This window comes from Malus domestica, chromosome 01, assembly GCF_042453785.1.
Source record: "Malus domestica chromosome 01, GDT2T_hap1".
NCBI lineage: Eukaryota > Viridiplantae > Streptophyta > Magnoliopsida > Rosales > Rosaceae > Malus > Malus domestica.
The window spans coordinates 30922455-30944368 of NC_091661.1; the positions used below are offsets into that span (position 1 = coordinate 30922455).

Below are 21914 nucleotides of genomic sequence, written 5' to 3' on the forward strand. Positions count from 1 at the left end.
TCATGTGCAGACATATTCCTCTGCTTCAGACTGGTGAATTCCTGTTTCTTGCGATCTATATATTCCGGAGGAACAAATCTCTTCATAAAATTTTCCTTAAATACCTCCCATTCGGCTGCCCTTTCAGGTGTCATGTGCCTCGACTGATTTATCCACCACGCAGCTGGCTCACGGCCCAAAAACCAGGTGGTGGTCTCCACCCATCTATTAGCTGGCAGGTTTCCCTGACTTTGCATCACTTGAAAGGTCTGCTCAATTCGATCCAACCACTTTTCTGCCCCTTCATAACCTTCATTTCCCTCAAAAGTTTCCAGTTTCAGATTATACATCGTCTCTACGGGCGTTCTCTGAGGAGGACGGATATTAGCCTGAAAAGCTTGAGCCATTGCTGCCCCTAACTGAGTTATATCGGGGAAATTAGGCTCAGCAGCACGGCGAGGATCTCTACGAGGCGGCATAATTCTGACAGAAAACATAACAAAATCAATAGAAGAACTCATTAGTTATACAGGACTGCAACCTATACTCTGATACCAAACTGACACACCCTAACCCGAAGACTAGGACGTGCTGGCCGTCACGTGAGTGTGACGTAACCATAACGCAAGCGGAAACGATTTAATAATAAAATACGAGTCAACGAAAACCACTAATTGCAGTTATTTACAACCGAGCATTCTATGTGCATAAGAGTGTACTAAACACACATAAACAGAGCATAAGCATCTAGGTGCAGTCAAGTAGGAACATAACTAATTTACAACACCCTCGGGTGAATCCTACATTTATTTAGTCTGTCAGAACGCCGAAGCAGTCTCGTAGGCCACCAACGCCTCAACTATCAACTAGAACCTGGAGGGGCGAAAAACAGAAAACGTGAGTGGGCGAAAATAAAGCTTTTCCAAAACATTTCATAAATCCACATTTATAACCCCTTTTTGGAAAACCTGTATACTTTCCCAGAAAAATAGTATATAGCATATATATCTCAACTGTCTCAATCATCAAACTTATAACAGATTCAATAAAGAATGTACCATGCCAATTTCAACAGTGTAGTATGAATGCATTAACATAATATAATCAGGTAAAAGAAATAATCAATCGGAGGCCCTCTAATAGCCCTGAACGATTGAACCTAGAGCTCAACATCTATCAATCTCACTCTCTGCCGGAGTCACTCCGCGTGACCTGTCCGGCCTTCTGCACATAAGTCGGAACCACCTAATGTAGTCTGAACGACTCATGGTAATATTCGCTCTAGTGCTTCTCTCATCAATCATCTGTATACAATAACCTAAGGTCACCCACCAGTCATAATCTCACTAACACTCTACGACTGGCCCGTCGTACCCACTCCGCGTGGACTGTACGACCAGCATCTACTTGGATCCAAGGCGAGCGTGCGATGCGGTGAATACTATAAGCACTAAACCATGGTGCAGGATATGAGCTCAATATATCATCATCCTCAACATAACAGTAATTAAATACTTACCTGTGCGTCCACAGCACCATCATACATATATGCATCATACGACAGTTCATAATATCCATAACATTCTATGCATGGCAATCACATCATATTTCATTTCAATATACTTTTCATTTAAATTTGATTTCTGGGGAAATCGAGTATATAGGTATATATATAGAAAGCAATGCCCACTCACTGGTATGTCGCCGGGTCGTAACCCCCTTGACGCCCCTGGATGTGCTCGTCCTCGTTAAAGGTTCCACCTAAAAGTGAAATAACTTAAAACAATCATTTAACGCACAAATAACGCACCTAAACCAAACTAGGTAATAAATTCTTCATACGATGCTCAAATTGGGTATATGAATATACCACAGTGACCTACACAACCTCAGGATCATCCCCATATTTTTAAAATAATTTTTGGAGTCCTCACGCGCCCCCACGCGCCTGACGTGGCACGGACCTACGCGCGGCCCACGCGCAGCCACGTGCCAGGCACACTGACGGCACAGTGAACGGCGTTAGGGAATATTCCGTTAAATCCTAGCATTTTCCGTTAAATATCCAACGGTAACGGTAACGGCGTTGGCATATTCCGTCAGTTTTGACGGAATATTCCCTGTCTTCTCCGGCGAGTCGCCGGTCGCCGGCGACTGTTCGCCGGTTTCTGGAAAATTTTCAAATCCACTATTCTCCTTCGTTTTTCAACCAATTTCTTCGCATTTTATACCAAAATGAAGCATTTAACATGTACTAACACGTTGGAAGGGTTTTAAGGCCTAAAAACAACAAGATCAAACCTTTCAAAATTCTTCAATTTCGGCCAAACTCGAACCCGACGATCCCGACGTCCATTTTGTTCAAACGAGGCACTCCGAGCCTCCTTGGAACTTCCTAAGACTCGTGGTGATCTTTGTTTAACCTAAAACACAACCAAAATTAAGTTCGTGAACAGTGCCATTACACGGGGTGTTTTAAAACTAGGATTTCAGAAATAGAACTTACCTAAAACTGGTATTCCCGTGCTCGTGAGGTCCTAAGGAGTGTCGTGGTGATCTTAGATCGGACGTTGGTGTAGGATTGTGATTGTTCTTGGTGTTTGTCCGAGAGCTTGAGAGAGAGTTCGAGAGTAAGAGAGAGAGAGTGATACTGAAATGAAGAAAGAGAGAGAGAGTGAAGGGAGATGAGAGAGAGACATCCCACGGGTTTTGGGGAGGGATTTAGGGGGTAGGACCCCACCCTAAGTCCAAACACAAATTAAATTAACACATACTAATATAATTCTAACCCTAGTTTAGGATCTTAGTGTAAAACAAATACCAAATTTACGCACCTTAATCCCGTTTAAGGGCGTTTTAGTAATTTCACGTCCTCGGTATTTAGTAACTCTGGGACGGGCTGTGACATTGTGAGCTTAGCAATTATGAATCACAAATATCACATTTAGGTAATTGATTACAATATAATACCATATGTGATTATTTTGTAATCAATTAAACGAATAAAGAAAAGTAACGAATTTTAAAATAATCGTCATTACAAGTATTAATTTAGCAGAGAATGGGAAGATAATGCGCACAACGCTAACATTTAGAGAGATTTTTTAATGTGTCGGGAACACGGCCTGAAACACTAAGTGTTATAATATAATTGATTATAAACTTGAAAAAAACAAAATTCAACCAATTGTATTATGATACTTAGTGTTTTGGGTTGTGTTTCTAACACATTAACAAAATTTCCAACATTTGATAAGCATTTTTAATCTTATGAAGAAATTAAAAATCAAAGAGTGTGACATCAAACATTTGCCCACAAAGAGATGATTATTATATGGTATTATGTTATACTTTGACCTATTGATTTAATTTTTTTTTTGTTGATAAAGATGCATAAGTCCGAAAAAAAAAATAATATAGATAATATCGTTTGTTAAGAGAAAAAAATATCACAAGACTTCAGCTATATTTGTAACTAGCAATCAACACAGGTAAAAACATTATATCAATATATTGTTTGTTTGTTATAGTTTCTAACAACACTGGGAAAACTGACTCAAATTCATCATACGAATACTTGGTTACTTACCCACATACGTGACCTTGTGTTGGAATCATTCAAGAAACCGGCTCTCCTCCCAACTCTTGTGATATTCACCTTCGTTTCACCACCGCCACCGCCGCCACTAGCCGGAGGCAAAAAGTCAAAGCCGCCATGGTCAACAACCTCCTTGCTCTTCCTAAAACTCCCCCACCTCATAGACCCAAAACCGCTGGCGCCCCTACTACAACTCTCCTTGCTCAACCTCTTACTGATCCCAAAAGCATCAGGGCTCCTAACTCTGAACGAAAACGACATAGTCCGCCCAACGTCAGGCTCGTCCAACATGGTGGTCGGGGAGGTCATGTTGGTAGTTTTGGCCGCCTCCGTCAGCAACCTCGGAGGCAGCTCCAAGGATCTGGCGCACTTGGGTTTGGATTCTGCGCTGCCACCGCAGTTCCTCGGCTTTCCTGGAGCTTCCTCCCACTGGAATGGAACCGAGGCGGAGGTTTGGAGCGGCGGAGTTAGCATCCCCGGCGACTCCGGCGGCTGGGAAGGAAGCGAGAACAGCGACAGCTTCGGTGTTATGCTTGGTTCCGACACCATTGATACCTCTTATCGATTCTCTCTCAGAATTTTTTTCTCAAAACGATCCGTTTTCGATAAACAGAGATAGAGGATTCTCGAAAACTCTGATCTTCGTTTTCTAGTAAGTTGGAGAGATGGGATGTGTGAGTTTATATATATATATATATATATATGCGTGTGTGTGTATAGAGAGAGAGAGAGAGAGAGAGAGAGAGAGAGAGAGAGAGAGAGAGAGAGGGAGTTGGGGGCGGTGGTGGAAGGTGAATTGTTGTGAGTGGCAGAGAGCATACGTATCCTACTTGAAACGTGTTTACTTTAATAGTCGTTATCCACGTCAATCCAAAACACCAAGATTTTCCAGGGTGGGGCCCTAAACCTCACTGACTACGGGGTATTTAGGTCATCATGCAAGGAAAACTTGGCATTTTCTCGTGAAGAAGAAGCGCCGGGAGGGATAATACATGTAGAACTGTAAACGGGTCGGGTTTATTGAGTTTGGGTTGGATTCAACCCGATCCGTTAAACTAACAAATTATTTAAATCCGACTCGTTAAGCTAAAGGGTTACTCGTTTCACCCGTTAACAATTTTTTTTTATTTGGCATAAAGTTTATATTTTGTTGTTAAGACTTTATTGAAATTACTAAAACATCTTCAACTAAAGGGTGTTAACGAGTCAACAGGTTGACCCGTTTGCAACCCGACCCATTAAGTATTCACCCAAATACTAATATTAACGGGTCGGATTCAAAATGCCAGGTCTACATGGGTACTCTAGGGAGTACCCAAATACCATCTTATGTGGACTACTGAATTTAGAACACCTGTCAAATGAACCCCTTTCCAAACTCCTACTATCCTACTAACCAAACACACTATTTCCTCTCTTTTACTTGTATCCAAACATCCATTTTCTCTCTCCCCTCCCTCCATCACCTCCCTCTCCGTTCTCCCGAAGCCATCAGCTCCACCCCCTCAAATTTCACCAAACCCATGACAGATCAGATCCATCTTGCTAACCCTATGAAGGATTGAGGGTTGAAATTATTCCGTGAAATTTCGAGAAAGTTTGTGTGATGGGGATTCCGACGATGACGACAGGGTGCGGGCATGTGTTCCACGATAAAGAATAGGAGGATTATGGGGTGGAATCGACAGAGGAAGGATGGAGGAGAAGTGAGTTGCGCCAGCGGATGAGACGAGGTTCTCGGAAGGCGTTGGGAAGACGAGGGTTCTGGTGATGAAACCATGGCAGAAGCAAAGAGGAGTGAGGCTGGCAGGGGAGGCGTTGAGGAAGAAAGGAGGTGTTTGGATGTGGGGTTAATATTGTGTTTGGCTACTTTTAAATTTCTGAAAAAATGTTTGGCTACTTGTTTATAAAATTAAATTGTAACAAGTGTTTTTATCTTATTGGGCCATTTTATGTTGTCAGTTTTTTGGGTACTGACTATTCAGTACCCAAGTATTATCCTTTCAAGTAAGTCAGTATATGAATTTGGATGCAAAATAGGTTCGAATTTTGTAGTTCATAGTTGAGTGATGTTTTTTCTGAAATTCTAGGTTCGAATTTTGCGTATATCAAATTTAATAAATAATGCTAAAATTTTAAATTGAACAAATTTGAGTGGGAATTCTCTTCTACTTTTAGTCAGTTTTGTGACGTGAAATTTTAAATATTTGGAAGAGAGCTCTTTATCAAGCTTTAGCCGGTCAAAAGGTACACAAAGGTGGCACAAATGCATGCCTTGAAACTTCATTTTCTAAAATGTCTAAAATGTTGGGGCAGAGAAACAAAAAAAGGAAAAGAAAAAAAAAACAAGAAACAATACTGAAAACTATTATTAATTAGCGGAAAAAAAAATACTTATATCAATATAGTTACGTGATAAGTGAGACAGTGACACGAAACTAAGAGAGATATCTGGCTTGAGAAGTTGTACTCGTTAATCAAGCTGCATGAGGCTTTTGCCACAATAACTGCATTTTTTTTTCTTCAAAAAAAGGGACCAACTTGTAGTTTTGCCATTACACTCCATCCTTCCGGCAGTCAAGAAGATTCATAGAGGCATTTTTCGCCTCTCCTAGCCACCACTGCATTTATCTGCTCGTTTATACATTCCTGCCGACATATTATGGGGGTAAAACATAACAGAAACAATGCATCTTGTTCCGACCAAAAAAAAAAAGGAAACATTGCAATTGACTTTTATTGTTCTTGCATACATATTTATTAGGTCACTTGTTCTGCATTATTATTGGTTGAGAAAAGTAAATAATACTTGCTAGCTGGCTCTGAAGTTCTAGTAACAAGTTTTTTAAGAACACTTGTTACCGTGTTGTTTTATGATTATTGAGCAGTGATCTACGCACTCTCATCTTGTGTTCTTCTTCTACATTCGTTTTCTTATTTTTATTCTTCAATTCATCTTTGATACATTTAGTACAAAGGCTAAAAAGAGCAGTGTAGGCCAGAAAATGAATGTGTGAAAGTTGTTTTCCTTTGTAGTTCTAGTTTCTCCCAGCAGGGAAGTACCAGCAATTAAAGAGTGATACTTTCACATGATGTTTTTTTTTAGTATGAAATAAGTGTTGTACTTTATTTTTAGCTACTTTGAAGGGTGTGTTTATGATAGAGGGGAAGAAAAGCCAAGCCACTACCTGCGCATTAGGTCTTTAATTTCCTTTTTCTTTTTCCAATTGTCTAAGCATGTTTCTAAAACTTCTACTTTATTAAATCGTATCTTTTCTTTTGCAGTCGTACACGGAGTCAAGTTAACTAAAATAATTTATTATTTATTTGCTTTCAAATTGAATCCTTCGCTTTGTAATTTAGACTAAATAAGAATACCGCTTGAAAAAAAAGAAAGGTGTGCCCACCAAATAAATAAAAACTACATTTTTCGTCTTTTTTATTTACTTTTATTAAGACGAAGGGAAAATTTTCAATACTATTATAATAGTTTAGGAAATAACGCATGAGTAATATCCAACACTCTATTCATTAGGATATTAAACCACATGCTTTCTAAAGCGGAGGAGGTTTCTATACCTAGCAACTCAAATTATTGGCTCCCTAAACGACAAAACAATATGTGTTTACTATTTTGGAATAGGAAAATAATAAGCATCATGAAAAATATTATTTTTGATGAATGATGAGGAGTACAATTCAACAGAGAGAGAGAGAGAGAGAGAGAGAGAGAGAGAGAGAGAGAGAGAGAGAGAGAGAGAGATAATGCAGGTCATTGACAAGAAAGAAACCTTCTCCTTCACAGGAAAGGTTGATGAGCTGATGACCAAAGCTTTTAATCAGCAGAGCCCCAACACAACCACCCCAATTCAAAATTGTAGTGCAAATTGGGAACACTTGCAGATGTTGAATCATTCAGCCTGACTGAGACATCCCCAAGCCCCATCCCACCCATTAATGGCTGCCTCTCTAACTTCTATAACTGAGTGAGAGCTGTGAGCATTTCACTTTCCATCCAGTAAAAACAATGGGATTGAAACCCCTAACAAGTTCATCTCAAAGCTTCACTAGGTATTGTTTGGGATTGAATTTGAAATGACTGAAAACGTTTTTGAACCACCAACATAGTTTATTAGTTGTAGAAGCGCTTTTTGAAGAATCACCTGCACTTTCAAGGGGTTTTTCACAAAGCACCTGGATGTTTAATAACAATTTCGAATTCCAATGAAAGAACCTATATATGAGCACAAAAATTTCCTAAAATAGCAATCCCTTACCAGCTCTTAATTAGTTGTGATCAAGGAAGAAAAAATCGATAATATCGGCGATATTTCGCCGATATTATCGTTTTTTTTTAAGGTTCGATATTTTTTTAACTATCCAAATGATTTTCGTCAAAATATTGTAATATAATATTCAAAAATACTTAAAAATGTTGAGAAATCTCAACACATACTACACTTGATCATAGCCCAAGGGCCAACCAAGACAAACTTTTCTCAGCTTGGGAATGTGGGTTTTAGAGGCATTCTTGCTTGCTCACTGCCCTCACATGGGCGATGTGAGACTCGACCAAGGAAGAAAATAGGAATTTCGGCCGGAAATCCACAACCACTTTAAACGGCCATAACTTTGTCAAAACTCAACAAAATCAAGCAAGACAAAAACGAAAGTTGTAGCCCTCGAAGAGACGAATATAATGGTACCTCACACGACGTCTGAATCGTCGTAGTTTGGCCAGAAAATGCCTAGCAAAGTCACTGAGGTCGCCGGAAACTGGGTAAGATTCAAATGAGTATAACTTTTTCAATACTCAACGAAATTGAGTGAAACAAAAAGGAAAGTTGTACTACTCGACGAGACGAAGAGATTGATACCTTGCACGCCGGCCAACTCGCCCTGGTTTGGCCGAAAAACCAGTGTCAAATTCGGCACATTATTCTTTATCATTTTATTCACTTCCCTTTTTTTTTTTTAATATCCTAAATAAAACCTCCCAATATTGTACTAATTAATTATATATAAATGATTATGGTGTGTTTAAACTTCTTTCATTAATTACTACATATTTTCTACACTCACAATGTTTGCCAGCTCGCTATATAATCAACTTAAATCAGTTAAATCCATCATGCAATGCATTTCCTTCCAATTTTTTGTGATAAACTAATAGATAATTGACTAAATAAACATCCTGCAAAGTTTCATTAAAAATTTCCAAGTTTTTCTTACAATTTCCGTGGTTTCCATGTAATTTTTATCGATATCGATATTATCCCGATATTTCCATCGATATTTCCGTGTTTTCAAACTACCGATATTTCCGATATTACTGATATTTTCTTCCTTGGTTGTGACAACTACCGAATTCTTGTAACTTGTTAGCTTCACAGTACAAAGGTTAGCAGGTATCGGATTCAGCTAACGCCGAAATAAATGAGCACAATGACCAAAATTTGTTGCGACAAATAGTAGCAAACAGTACTATAGTAGCATGAAAACCCAACAAAACTAGTCCTACAATTTGACATATAACCACTTTGAAGGAGACAAGCTATGGAGTTTGGAGGATGATCAATTTTTTGTCAGGTCAATTGGTAAATTTAGATGACAAATAGCCAGTTAATCATAGTTTAGTGGTAATAATCCTATGTGTTTATCACTTTTTTACCCATCAAAAGCTTGATATGCAGAGATATTTGGTCAATCAAAATTATAGTACAAGAAAGTTAAATTCTTAGCATTTGTTCTGCATTAAAATTATATATGTTGTTTGTCTATGAAGCAGAATTCTCTCTCGGAATAGGATTATCTCTCCTTCTTTTTTCTCTCACATCCTTTTTTTTCTTCACTCTCTATAAAGAAGTCAACACAAGATGTTGACATAGCTTAATCAAAGTCCTTACGTTTTTTTCATCACTACCTCCTCAAATGTATCATCCCATCACCAGCCAAGGTCCCCTCAAGATCTCCAATAATTCGCGCTATCCGAACTTCTACTCTTTGAACTTCCTGGAAGAGAGTTCTAATGAAATGAGAAGCGGTTCATGTCGAAACTTTCACACGTTTCTAGCTCTTCCGCAACACCGGCAAGTCCAGAAGAAATCTTGGGTCGGATTTCTATTGGTTTCTGCTCTGCTGCAAGCCTGCAACCATATATATATATATATATAAAACATGTAATTATCATACAGTGAAGCTAGTAACAATGTACTAGTTTCAATATTAATTTCAGTTTTCGACATTTTTGATCCCATTTAGATCCTAAATTTTCACAGAACTACAACTAGATGGTATTGATTTTTAGTCGGAAACTGTTGCGAAGGTCATGTTCTTGGTGAACTTTCACTAACTGGATTAAGAATCGAAGCTTACCATTCCTTCGCAGAGGTCATCAACCTTCCCTTGGAGGGACTGATACCAGCCAAAGGCAAACAAGGGGAACTAGGGTTTAGGGTTTAGTTGGATTCGCTTGATACCCATAGGGTTTAGGGTTTAGGGTTTAGTTAGATTCGTTAGATACCCATTTCATTTTTGTGTTAAAATAGTGGGAAAATAGCAGGATGAAATGAGAGATATAGAAAGTCGAACAATGATGGTGTATGAGATGTAGAAAAAATGTAGGGATCAGGATCTTCTCCTGAGTTAAGGGTGAGGATCCTCCTAAGCAAGGTCATCGGGCTGTTGAAATTTTATCCAACGGTTACAATTATTATAACTTTTAATAAGACATCCTGTTTGTAGCCGTTGGATAAAATTTCAACGGCCTGATGACCTTATTCAAGAGGATCCTCACCCTTAAATCAGGAGAGGATCCTGATCCAAAATGTAGAACAAAAGGTACGTACACTGGAACTCTTTCTATCTCATGATTAAAAGAATGAACTGGAAACTAAAAACAAAATTGTTACAAAACAACCTTGATAGTTCTGTGAATGTCATGTTCATTTTTCAACAACATACAAATTGAGTCTCTACGTGATCAATTTTCTAAGAAAACTGTAGGGTGAAATTATCCACCCGCTTATTTTTACCTAATACACACTTTTTAATTTTTAGCCGTCAAATTAATTGAGTTGAAATTAGTATTGTTTGACCCGGAACTAGGCTTGAGATCCACTATAGAAAACCAGTGCACCGCTCCACATCCAATTCAGCTCCACGCTAACTTACGCCGGAGGCGCGTATCTCTCACTATAAATACCTCTCCATCTAATTTCCGAAATTTCTTAATTTTTCCATCTTCTTCTCCAGAATTCGATTCCCAAATCTGAAAACCCTATTTTTTCAAATTCGAGATTCAACCGCCCTAACATTTCTGGAAATTAGCAATTCGAAGCTTAAACTAAAACCACACCAGAAGAAGCTCATTTTCAAATTCCATGGGAGAATTGAACATGGAGGACATGCCTCTGCCGGCACTTTTCGAGCAAGCTCGGAAGATCCACCTGGGGGCGACGGAGTCCGGCGACGGTGTCGATCAGGTACACTAATCTACACCATAATTTCATAGTCTCGTTCATTTTTTTTCAAAAAGTTTTAATTTTCGTTTTTGTTTCGTAATTAATTTAACTGATTTGGGGATTACTGGTAGGAGGAGATTAGGAAGGGATGCAGAGCCTTGGAGAAGTGCGATGAAATGATAAGCAATCTGGGTTTGTTCTCAGCCAATGAGACCAAGGAGGATATCAGCACCACCAATCTCAAATATCTTCTGGTAATTCTTTTGGGTATTTGTTTTTAAAGTCGAAAACTTTGAATGATTGTGAAAAATCGGCATTTAGTAATCATCTGATGGAATAGTTTGGAAATTTTGGATTTTTGGTTTGAATTTATTGAGCTAACTTGTGATGGGGTTTTGATTACAGGTGCCATATTATCTAGGGGAGTTAATCGAAAAGGTTGCGCAGGATGACAGGATATCGGTTCTTAAGGCTTCCCAGGCTAAGTTAAAGGTGAAGCATTTTCATTAGTTACTTGCCGAAAAAGCAATACTGCAGTGGGCATGTCTTTGCAGTCTTGCTAGTCAGTGTCTTTGTATCAGAATATGTGTTGATTGGTTGGTTTCAGGGTTATGTTCCTGTTAAAACTAACTAGGATGGTGGCGTGTTGCAGGAGTTTATTTCTATTTGCGAGGCAATGGAACTTGTTCCAAAAGAGGAGTTAGAAGCATCTGCAAAAGATGGCCCAAATTCACATGTTGATCGAAGGGCACTGAAGGTACTTTAGTTTTCTTATCGTCTTTTTTAAAAAAGCATGAAGATCCTAACTCAAATTTCATGGATACTCATGACTTTAATAATTGCATTTTGTTGTTCTGCCGACTGTTTTACATGTTGCGTGGCAGAACATGTGAAAGTATAGGCTTGGTGTTGTACTTTGTTGCTTATGCTACTTGCTTCTGTATCCAGATTGCTCGATTCAAAAGGCAAAGAGCTGCAGAATCGAAATTGCTGGAAATTAAGGAGCGGAAAGAGCGAAGAGGGCGTTCAACTAAAGCATCTGCCTTGTCAACTCGTATTGAGGCAGGAGAGGAAGATGTGCTGGATGATGACGGAGAGGAGGAGCGAGAGGTTTGTAGATTTATTATTACATATCCTCTTTACTGAAATGTTGATTGGTTCTACATCACAACGTTCTTGTAAGTTTACAGTTTAATTACATAAGCTGTCTAATTAGAACCCTTGTTTTTGCAGGCTTGGTTTACTACAATCTCTTTGGCAGTTAGTAAGGTTAGTTTATAGCTTAAAGTAATCCTCCACATGCAGTTGTTTTTAATTCACGTCAATTCATACTCATGTCTTTCTGCCATGCAATCTTGTTCAGGCTTTTGATCTGTTGGAGATGCTAAAAAAAGAGGAAGAAATGCTTGTAGCTTTTAAGGAAAGGCAATCAAAGGTATTAATATTAACACCGTAACTTAAGATTGGTGACATTTATTGTATTATTATCAGTGTTGGTCTTTGAGTTTCATTACTCTGTCATGAATTCGCAATTTTTGGTGATAATTATGAGACGGATAAAAATTCTATAGCAGCATGCTAAATGTTATAGGAAAAAGCTGCATGTCTCGCAACTAGACCTATTTCTTTACGTGGTAGATGGTTTGTCAGTAAACTTAATACTATTTAGTAAAAGAACCTCTGTTCTAAAAGCTTTTGTTTTTGTCATGTATTTCAGGATGGTGGCAAGGAATTTTATCAAGATGTTCTTGATGATCGTGCCAAGAGGGCCGAAGCTTGGCATCGTGATGCTGCAACCCGAGTGCAGTATAGTAGACCAGCAGAGCCTATCACCTGTGCAACTTTTGCTCAAGACGTTCTAGAAGGCAGAGCCAGGGTTTCGGAGATGCATGAACACAAACATCAGCCACTAATATTTGGACCGGCAAGTCTTATAGGTGGAAACCCAACAAGCGAGAGGGAAAGGATGGCGGCTCAGGTTTTCCAGCCCAGTCACAGGTACACCTCCATGTTCTTTTACTTTAATGTGCCAAGCGTAATTTATCACGAGCTCAAATGATGGAAATATCTGGTTTTCGTGTTTGTGATTGCATCTTTCTTCGTGGCAAACATATCATTTGAGATGCTAAATTAAATTTACTGTGCGGCAAGGTTGCCGACCATGAGCATAGAGGAAGCCGGACTGAAGGAGATGGAGATAATGAATACGTGGCAAGAGAGGAACACGAAACTCATGGAAGAAGCCAATTCTGCATGGTACAAGGAACCTATGAAACCAGGACCACCACCGGAGGGGGAAGATGAAGACGATGATGCCGCTCAAGACAGGGCGAGGGCTTGGGATGACTGGAAAGATGATAATCCTCGGGGTGCTGGCAACAAGAAGCTCACCCCCTGTGGATAAAATGGCACCTGCGGGATTCTAAGATTTTGATTTATCGCAAATTAGAAAGTTTTGTATTCGGTATCGTTCTTGTTGTGACTGGATTTACGTTATGTATATTAATGTCACCCAGATAATTTATTTGAATAAAATATTTTCTCATAATTGTTCTACATTTTGAATGTCAAATTCAAATTTGGTTAGGGTAATTCTATTAACAACCCACAATCTTATGAATGCATTTCATGATTTTATTTTTTTCAGTTAAATTTCTATTTTTACTCTGACGAATTAAGTTCTAAACTCCAAAATAAACCCCATCCACCCCCTTATGCCGGTTGCCAACCACCACAGCGTTTGGGCAAAATATCACAACCACTCACCATGCTCTCTCTCCATACATATACATATACCATATACATATATATATATATATATATATCCAATCACCAGCCACTCACCGGTAGGTAATAGGGAATTGGGAGATGAGGTGTGTGAATCAAGAGTGATGGGCAATTCTCAGTCTGTTAGAAAGTCAGTCTTGGATGTCAACTTCTGCGACGTGGAGGGTTTTTGGCTGTGCTGATATTGATGACACCGTGGTCGTCGAGCTAGCTTTTTTGCTGTCATTTGTTTATGGGGATGGGGTGGCTTCAAAAAAATGGAGGACAAAGCTGGAATTTTAGAGGCACATTTTAGATGTGGGGTGTATTCATAAAGATGTGGGGTGCTAATAAAACCACCCTTTGGTTATCCTAGCACATTGACATAATTGTTGACGGAATGACGAGTTAGGGAATTACATTAATTGATTTTTAAAATGATGAGTTTCGATCAATTTTAGAACTACTTGCAATAAAAAAGCGAAAACCAAATTTAAATACTGGTTGATCCTGTCCACACATCATTTTTCTCTCCCGCAAGCACTTGTTAATTTCTATTTAATTTTCTTCAATTCATTCGCACCGATGTTCGAATTCGACCCTTATACAACGGAATCAAGCAAAGAAGATTTGGCTTCTTGGTCTTATCTTGTTTTAGGTAAAGAATCAAATAAAGAGACAACTGTGGAGGAAGCGGAAATAAAATCCAGAAACAGAAACAAATTCCGTTAAAGCTAACAAACAGTTTCTACTGGTAAAACCAAATATCAAGACATCTGAGAAATTACAACATCAACTGAAAACAATGGAAGGAAACTAAACACAATGCCGGCATAGTAATCATCTGTAAGTATACACAATTTGATGCAGTACTTGGAAACGCTTATCGCTAATTGTATAACACAAAATGTAACTTAAGATACGTACAAGAAGCCACCGGGAGGGCTGAGGAGACAGTTACCGGTACACAATCGAAGCAGAGCCTGCGAACGCATTGATTTCGCCAACTTACCCCTCCGAGTGCTTGCTTGTAATGTCACAGAATTGTCAACCATCTTCGAAGCACAAGCAGTCAAGCACAATACAACACGGAAACATCGAAACCTTCCAAAATCCCCCGGAATTCAACTGGCAAGGCACTTGAATCCCCTGCAAACCCACAACCAAATCCCAAACAACACGGCGCAAGCAAACAAGTCGAGCATCAAAACCACCCAAACATGCCTCCTCCAAACTTGCTTGGCCTTTTGGCGGTCACCCGAATGCAAAGGATCACTCTTTTGCGTTGGCAACGAAAAATCCCTAAACCCGCAGCCATTAGCATCGTCGCACACATCCACCTTCTTCTCCATTGCAGTCACATCTTTGCAAAGATCGCCATTAACCTCTCCAGATAACCTCTTCTTCTTCTTCTTCAAACCTCCGTTCGGCTTGTTCCCAAGCAGTGGTGTCAGCACCATGTTCTTCCCTTTACTCGCACTCAAGCTCAGATTCCGACTGGCTGCCGGTGAATTGGGCGAGTCCGAGGCCATTATTTTCTGAATAATCGAATCGAACTGGACTTGCAAGCAACTGGGGGCAAAATTATCCCGAACCAAGATCGACCCACTTCCACTAACCTCCTCAAAATCCGATTTCAACCGGTTTAAGAACGAAAGCGCCTCGGATTGATCGAGATCAGCATCGTAGATAGCGAAATACACAAAAGGGTCATGAATTGAGAAAATGTAAGTTCTTTTTCTTACGGTGTGAGTGAACATGGAATGGTGAGGAGGGGCTATCTCCACGCATTGCTGCGCTAAGTCTCCGAGACCCGGCTCTTTCGAAAACTCGCCGAGAATCGTGACCTTGTGGGCAATGCAGGCGTAGAAAATCAGATTTGGATTCGAAATCATCGATTTGTTCTTCCAACAAAGCCGAAAAATTTCAAGCTTTTCAATCGGAGATTCAATGGATGAAAAGAAAGATGGGATTTCGATTCGGAATCGAGTCCCAGAGGATTTGCATGCTAAATCTGAGTCGTTTCGTGGGTGTTCGATTCGGAAAGATCGAATCTTTCGAATCCCCCACGACTTCGAAACGTTTCTTATGAGTTTCTCTGCTACTCTCTCTCTAGAACATTTCCCGGAGGATTGGATTTTCTTTTGTTTCTTTCTCTCTCTCTGGAAATGCAGAAATCTCTGTGTGCGTAAAATAACTCCTCCGATTGAAGGGAGGAATCAACTGTTGGAATGCGTGGGAAGCGAAGGGAAAAAGAAACGGAATAACGGCTGCTTGTAATCCAAGTGCCCTCGCTGGAAGGATTTATTAAGGATGTGCCCTTCAATTTGCAGCAACCATTCTTGCAACTCTCTCCCTTGGGAAAGGGATTCTCTTTGGATCCTTTCCTCCTAATTCATTGAGTTCGGAGATCTGGATCATTGAATTTTGATCTAACGGTTACAAACAGAAGTCCATTTTAAAAGTTATAAAACTTTAGCTGTTGAATTTCAATGGTCTGGATCCCCCAGATTTTGTGGATTAGGAGAAAGGGATCCGAGCGGATCCCTTTCCTCTCCCTTAGATCATCTCCAACTCATGGAATAAAGCTTAAGATATAAGATGTAAAAGTCCCCCAAACCATCTCCAACCATTGGGCTACAATAACCTCTGAGAAAAAATATCTCTGTGCTAGATTCCCCTTATGATTTAAACCTGGCTTAAATTTATTCTGGATCCGCTAAACTATCATATTTCAATTATTTTTTGTTTTCTATATATAATCTAAACGACTGTGATAAAATGAGATCAACTAAGAATTTGATGGTTCAAAAATAAATATAACGTCTAAAATAATTTAAGAAAATTATTTAAATCAAATTTAACTTAAAACTTTATAAATACCTATGTACTTGTATGATTTTTAATTACTTATCGGAAATTAAATATTTTTAAATAAAAATGTTCATAAAAATAAATTAGGATAATATGCATAAATTTTATTTTCAAAAAAGTTACCCAAAAAAAAAAAGCTAAAATCTTATTTAATAATATTGGGCTAAAATTTTAAGCCATAAAGGTTGAAGGAAAAGAGCAGTTTCTGAGTTATACGGTTATACCATAAAATTTTCTAGCTTAAATTTGTAAGCTTTATCCTCAAGGGTTGGAGATGGTCTTAAACCTTCTCGTTTTATTTTTTCTGTCTTTCTCACACATCATAATGGAAGTAGGGACCAAGGTGGTCCCGGGATCACTTGAAGTCTGGAAAATATATATGTGAAGGTCCTTTGAGGACCCTTCAAATATATAGTATGGGTCCTTTTTGTGTCGGCTAAATATTTGATGTAATACATGCTAGGCATATCTCGATAGGTTGCGTCGACAACACTCCATAAATTCTCTCTATATCACTCGTGACTCATTAGATTGCTTCGACGTATGTCGTTATCTGTTGACATGTGCACAACATGGTTTGGCTGCCGATAACAAGACCGCCAAGAGTTCGACGAAATGCCTAAGTGAATAAACTTTCTTTTTTAGCACGCTTCGCCCTCTGTTGTATTTAACATCGAGACCCTCAAAGATTCAAATCCTGGATCCGCCACTATATCATACAATGGTGTTTGCATTCTAGGTTATCTTTTATAGCTCAACTCAGGGTGGATGAGGACAAGTCAAGACGTGACAAACAAACATGAGGAATCATATAATAGTAATTGATATGTTGTAAATTAAGGAATCTCATCTAGAGTATTGTAAAGTAAAGTTAATTGTGATGTAAAGGACATTCCTCCTTATCTTATGTAAGTAATGGATAAAAGAGGAAGATGTCTTTTGTCCCTTGATAGTTTTACGAGAGGTTCGGGGGAGTTCTTCCTCGGCCTATAAATATGTGTGTATACTCTGTAAGAAGATAGACTTAAATAGAAATTAGTTCTTTATATAAACTTCTCCCGAGTGAATATCCTTATTTGAGTCATCCTTAGTAAAGATCCTTAAATTGATGAAATGTAAAATCTCTCTATTTGGATTTAGCTAACCTGGGACTCGGTCAACAACACCAAGAATTGGTGTCCAAAATCTAAATTAAATTTAGGAAACATGTGGTGCGAGTAGAATGACTCTAACTTTGACTTATAACGAATGTTGTAAAAGTTCTCAAAATCGATTTGAAAACTGTGGGTTATATAATAACTCACAGTTTTTTGTGAAAAAAAAATTGAAATTTTTAGTTTTAGGTAATATTTTGCGTTAGAGTTAAGGAAATTATTGGAAGACCTTTGGACGTGATCCTACCGTTTATTGGATCCCGGAAGTATTTTTTATTGATTTTTAAAGTTGAAAAATAGAAAAATATCTTTAAATTTAGGTTCTAAATCCTTGATTTCAAGTGTTTAAATATGAATTGTAATAGATTTTGCATAGAAAATATATTTTGAAGAACATGAATATGATAGTTTGTTGTTATGGTAAGAGAAATAAAAGAAAAATTAACCAAAATAATAAATATATAAAAAGTAAATAAAAACACTGAAAAAGAAAAAAATTTGAAGGGGAAGATCGGTATGATGATAGCGACTAGGGTCGACGTATGTCGCTAAGTTCTAGCGACGTTTCTCAAAGAGAATCGGTAATATCTACCGATCATATACTTTTTTTTTCTCTCTTTTTTTTCCATTGATTTTTTTGTCTTCCTATGTTACTTTATTTAGATTCAAATACCTTTAGATGTAGGTTTATATTTATATTCTTGTTTTCAAATTTTTTAACATGGATTATAAGAAAAAATTTCATTGAAATACATTTTGTAGAATACAAAGATGATAGTTTGATGTTGTGGTATGGGAAAAACAAAATTTAACATAAATAAAACATAAAATTAATAAAATTAATGGTTTAGGCGTAGAGAGATGTAGCCCAAACTCATGCCCACGGGAAGGCCCAAGGCACATCAGAAGCAATAGAGGCCCATGAGATTTAGGGTTTAAGGGTGTGTGAATAGTAACACCTTGAGTTCAAGTGTTTAGGGGCGTGTTAATAATAACACCCTGGGTTCAAGTGTTTAGGGGCATGTTAATAATAACACCCTGAGATCAGAATTTTTACTCAAAATTTCCGGTTCTTTTGTTTCTTTCTCTCTCTGGAAATGCAGAAATCTCTGTGTGTAATATATCAAGGGTTTAGACTCCTCGGATTGAAGGGAGGAATCAACCGTTGGAATGCGTGGGAAGCGAAGGGAAAAAGAAACGGAATAATGGCTGCTTGTGATCCAAGTGCCCTCGCTGGAAGGATTTATTAAGGATGTACCCTTCAATTTGCAGCAACCATTCTTGCAACTCTCTCCCTTAGGAAAGGGATCCTCTTTGGATCATTTCCTCTTAATCCATTAAGGTTGGGGATCTAGAACATTGAATTTTGATCCAACGGTTACAAACAGGAGTTCATTTGAAAAGTTATAATAATTTTAACTGTTAGATTTAAATGGCCTGGATTTGGTGGATTAGGAGAAAGGGATCCGAAGATGATCCCTTTTCTCTCCCTTAGACCATCTCCAACCCATGGAATAAAGTTTAAGATATAAGCTGTAAAATTCTCCCAAACCATCTCCAACCATTGGGCTACAATAAACCCTGGGGAAAAAATATCTCTATGCTAGATTTCCCTCATGATTTAAACCTGGCTTAAATTTATTCTGGATCCACCAAACTGTTATATTTTGATTATTTTTTGTTTTCTACATATAATCTAAACGGCTGTGATCACATGAGATCAACTCTAAGGATAAAAATTTGACGGCCCAAAATTAAATATAACGTCTAAAATAATTTAAGAAAATTATTTAAATCAAATTTAACTTAAAACTTTATAAATACCTATGTACTTGTATGATTTTTAATTACTTATCAGAAATTAAATATTTTTAAATTAAAATGTTCATAAAAATAAATTAGGATAATCTACATAAATTTTATTTTCAAAAAAGTTACTGAAAAAGAAAAATAAAGCTAAAATCATTATTTAATAATATCGGGCTAAAATTTTAAGCCATAAAGGTTGGAGGAAAAAACCAGTTTCTGAGTTATAGCTTAAAAATTTTTAGCTTAAATTTTTAAGCTTTATCCTCAAGGATTGGAGATGGTCTTAAACCTTCTTGTTTTATTTTTTGTCTTTCTCACACATCATAATGGAAGTAGGGACCAAGGTGGTCCCAGGATCACTTGAAGTCTGGAAAATATATATGTGAAGATCCTTTGGGGACCTTTCAAATATATAGTATGTGTCCTTTTTGTGTCGGCTAAATATTTAATGTAATACATGCTAGGTATATCTCGATAGGTTGCGTCGACAACACTTAGTAAATTCTCTCTATATCACTCGTGACTCATCAGATTGCTTTGACGTATGTCGTTATCTGTTGACATGTGCACAACATGGTTTAGCTGCCGACAACAAAACCGCCAAGAGTTCGACGAAATGCCTAAGTGAATAAACTTTCTTTTTTAGCACGCTTCACGCTCTGTTGTATTTAACATCGAAACCCTCAAAGATTCAAATCCTGGATCGATGACCATATCATACAATGGTGTTTGCATTCTAGGTCATCTTTTATAGTTCAGCTCTGAAAAACAATCATCAAATCATGAACATTTAACTATTTAATTGGTATGATAAAATTTGAGTATATAAATAAGAAACATAGTTCGTTTATTCATTAAAAAACAACTAGATGGCTAAATAATTTTGAATTCATTAAATTTTTTTTACATAGATATTCTTTGAAAATGATAAAAATAAATAAATAAACACTTCCAATCATAAAAAAAAACATTGTAGTATGCGAAAGAAAAAGAAATGAGTTCAAATAAGAAGGTTATTAGTACGTGTTTTTATTATTTTTCAATAGAGAAAGAAAATATTATATTATATTTTAGTTGAAAGATATAATATAAAATAATATTGTAAAAATAAAAGTTATTATATCGTGTAATGTGGAAGGTTCGGTTCGGCGCTCGCTGGCCTGGTTGATGCAAGCACATGTTATCCATTGTTTATATTTTGCTGTGGGGCACGAACTTGTATGCTTCGCATGGCGGTGCTGTGAGTTGGCAAAGCATAAAATTGCATTGGTAAATGATTTCTATGTTTATTCGAAAAATAGTGTTACTTGAGAGAACATCTATTTGAACCGTATTTTATAAAATTATATTTTGTCGATTATATTGAGAATGAGAGTAAGTGGAAGAAGATTGGCACATAGGACGCAGCTCTCACTTTCTTTGCATTTCCATGGCACTCGTGCTTATTTTTAACGTTTGAATTGAAATCGAACAAGAATCAAATACGGAGCGTAAGACTTGGAGCCAAAGTTGTGGTTAGGAAAAGGCTGAAATACCTCTGTGAGTCTTCCCAACTCCAGAAATGATGGATAACCGTAACTTCCCACCAGTTGTCCCTCTTTTTTATTTTCTTTTTTAAATATGGAGAGTAAAAATGAGAAAATGTATAATCGTTTCCCATAAAAATATGAGTTTATATGAAACACTCCTGGTACTGTTCATTTTTAACATTAAAGACATTTTTAGCCTAAAAAGTCACTTCCAGTACTATTCACTTACACATTTATTTTATCATTTTGATTAAAATTAAAATTTTTGAGAACTTTTCGTTAATTTTCCTTAAAAAATAGGATGTGGAAAGTTGAACTTGATAGATAACATGCTTGTACTGAGACCAAAAGTTTTATAATATAACTAAATGAATAATTATTCTTTTTCTCTAAGTATTAGAATAATCCATCTTTCTGGTAGAGAAGTCAACCCTTGGGGTTGACTTGCTTAATTTGCAGAAAGCATTCAGAACAGATAACTAATCCCATTTCTTATACCAACTAAAGTATAACATAATTTGGAAGTGCTTTTAAAATGACCGAAAGTGTTTTTGGTGAAAATATTGTCGGAACCAACCTTCAATAAAAATGCCAGTGAATTCCAGCATATCAAGTGCTTTTAGAACCCAAATTTTTTTTTCTTCTAAAAGTACATTCAGTCATTTTAAAAGCACTTCCCAACGAGTCCAATGTCTCTACTAATCAAGGCTCAAAAGGATGAGACTGCTCTTATCACATGTAA

The 21914-nt window shown here is 37.5% G+C and overlaps 3 protein-coding genes across 3 annotated transcripts; 1 reads left to right on the top strand and 2 right to left on the bottom strand.

Annotated features, from left to right (window-relative positions):
- Positions 1-2488: 2488 nt before the first annotated feature.
- LOC103445461 (uncharacterized) lies at positions 2489-4266 on the bottom strand. The gene is made up of 3 exons (XM_070820626.1): positions 3569-4266; positions 2814-2878; positions 2489-2629 (listed from the first exon to the last, which is right to left on the bottom strand). The coding sequence occupies exons 1-2, from the start codon at positions 4124-4126 to the stop codon at positions 2825-2827; spliced, it is 612 nt and encodes a 203-aa protein (XP_070676727.1). The 5' UTR covers positions 4127-4266; the 3' UTR covers positions 2489-2629; positions 2814-2824.
- Positions 4267-10703: 6437 nt separating this feature from the next.
- LOC103443639 (PP2A regulatory subunit TAP46-like) lies at positions 10704-13588 on the top strand. Its single transcript, XM_008382528.4, has 9 exons — positions 10704-11061; positions 11172-11294; positions 11446-11532; positions 11693-11797; positions 11989-12150; positions 12274-12309; positions 12404-12475; positions 12758-13038; positions 13192-13588. The coding sequence occupies exons 1-9, from the start codon at positions 10960-10962 to the stop codon at positions 13442-13444; spliced, it is 1221 nt and encodes a 406-aa protein (XP_008380750.1). The 5' UTR covers positions 10704-10959; the 3' UTR covers positions 13445-13588.
- Positions 13589-14506: 918 nt separating this feature from the next.
- On the bottom strand, positions 14507-16460 carry LOC103443647 (phytolongin Phyl2.2). The gene has a single exon (XM_008382537.4). It carries the CDS (start codon positions 15699-15701, stop codon positions 14931-14933), a length of 771 nt encoding a protein of 256 aa, XP_008380759.1. The 5' UTR covers positions 15702-16460; the 3' UTR covers positions 14507-14930.
- Positions 16461-21914: the final 5454 nt, after the last annotated feature.

Excerpts from the sequence above, each read along its gene's own strand:
- LOC103445461 (XM_070820626.1), bottom strand. The coding sequence starts at position 4,126 with ATGGTGTCGGAACCAAGCATAACACCGAAGCTGTCGCTGTTCTCGCTT. Across the intron at positions 2,879-3,568 it reads ACACAAGGTCACGTATGTGG|CCCGTCCCAGAGTTACTAAA; the intron begins GTAAGTAACCAA and ends ACAATGTCACAG.
- LOC103443639 (XM_008382528.4), top strand. The coding sequence starts at position 10,960 with ATGGGAGAATTGAACATGGAGGACATGCCTCTGCCGGCACTTTTCGAG. Across the intron at positions 11,062-11,171 it reads CCGGCGACGGTGTCGATCAG|GAGGAGATTAGGAAGGGATG; the intron begins GTACACTAATCT and ends GATTACTGGTAG. Across the intron at positions 12,476-12,757 it reads TTAAGGAAAGGCAATCAAAG|GATGGTGGCAAGGAATTTTA; the intron begins GTATTAATATTA and ends CATGTATTTCAG.
- LOC103443647 (XM_008382537.4), bottom strand. The coding sequence starts at position 15,701 with ATGATTTCGAATCCAAATCTGATTTTCTACGCCTGCATTGCCCACAAG.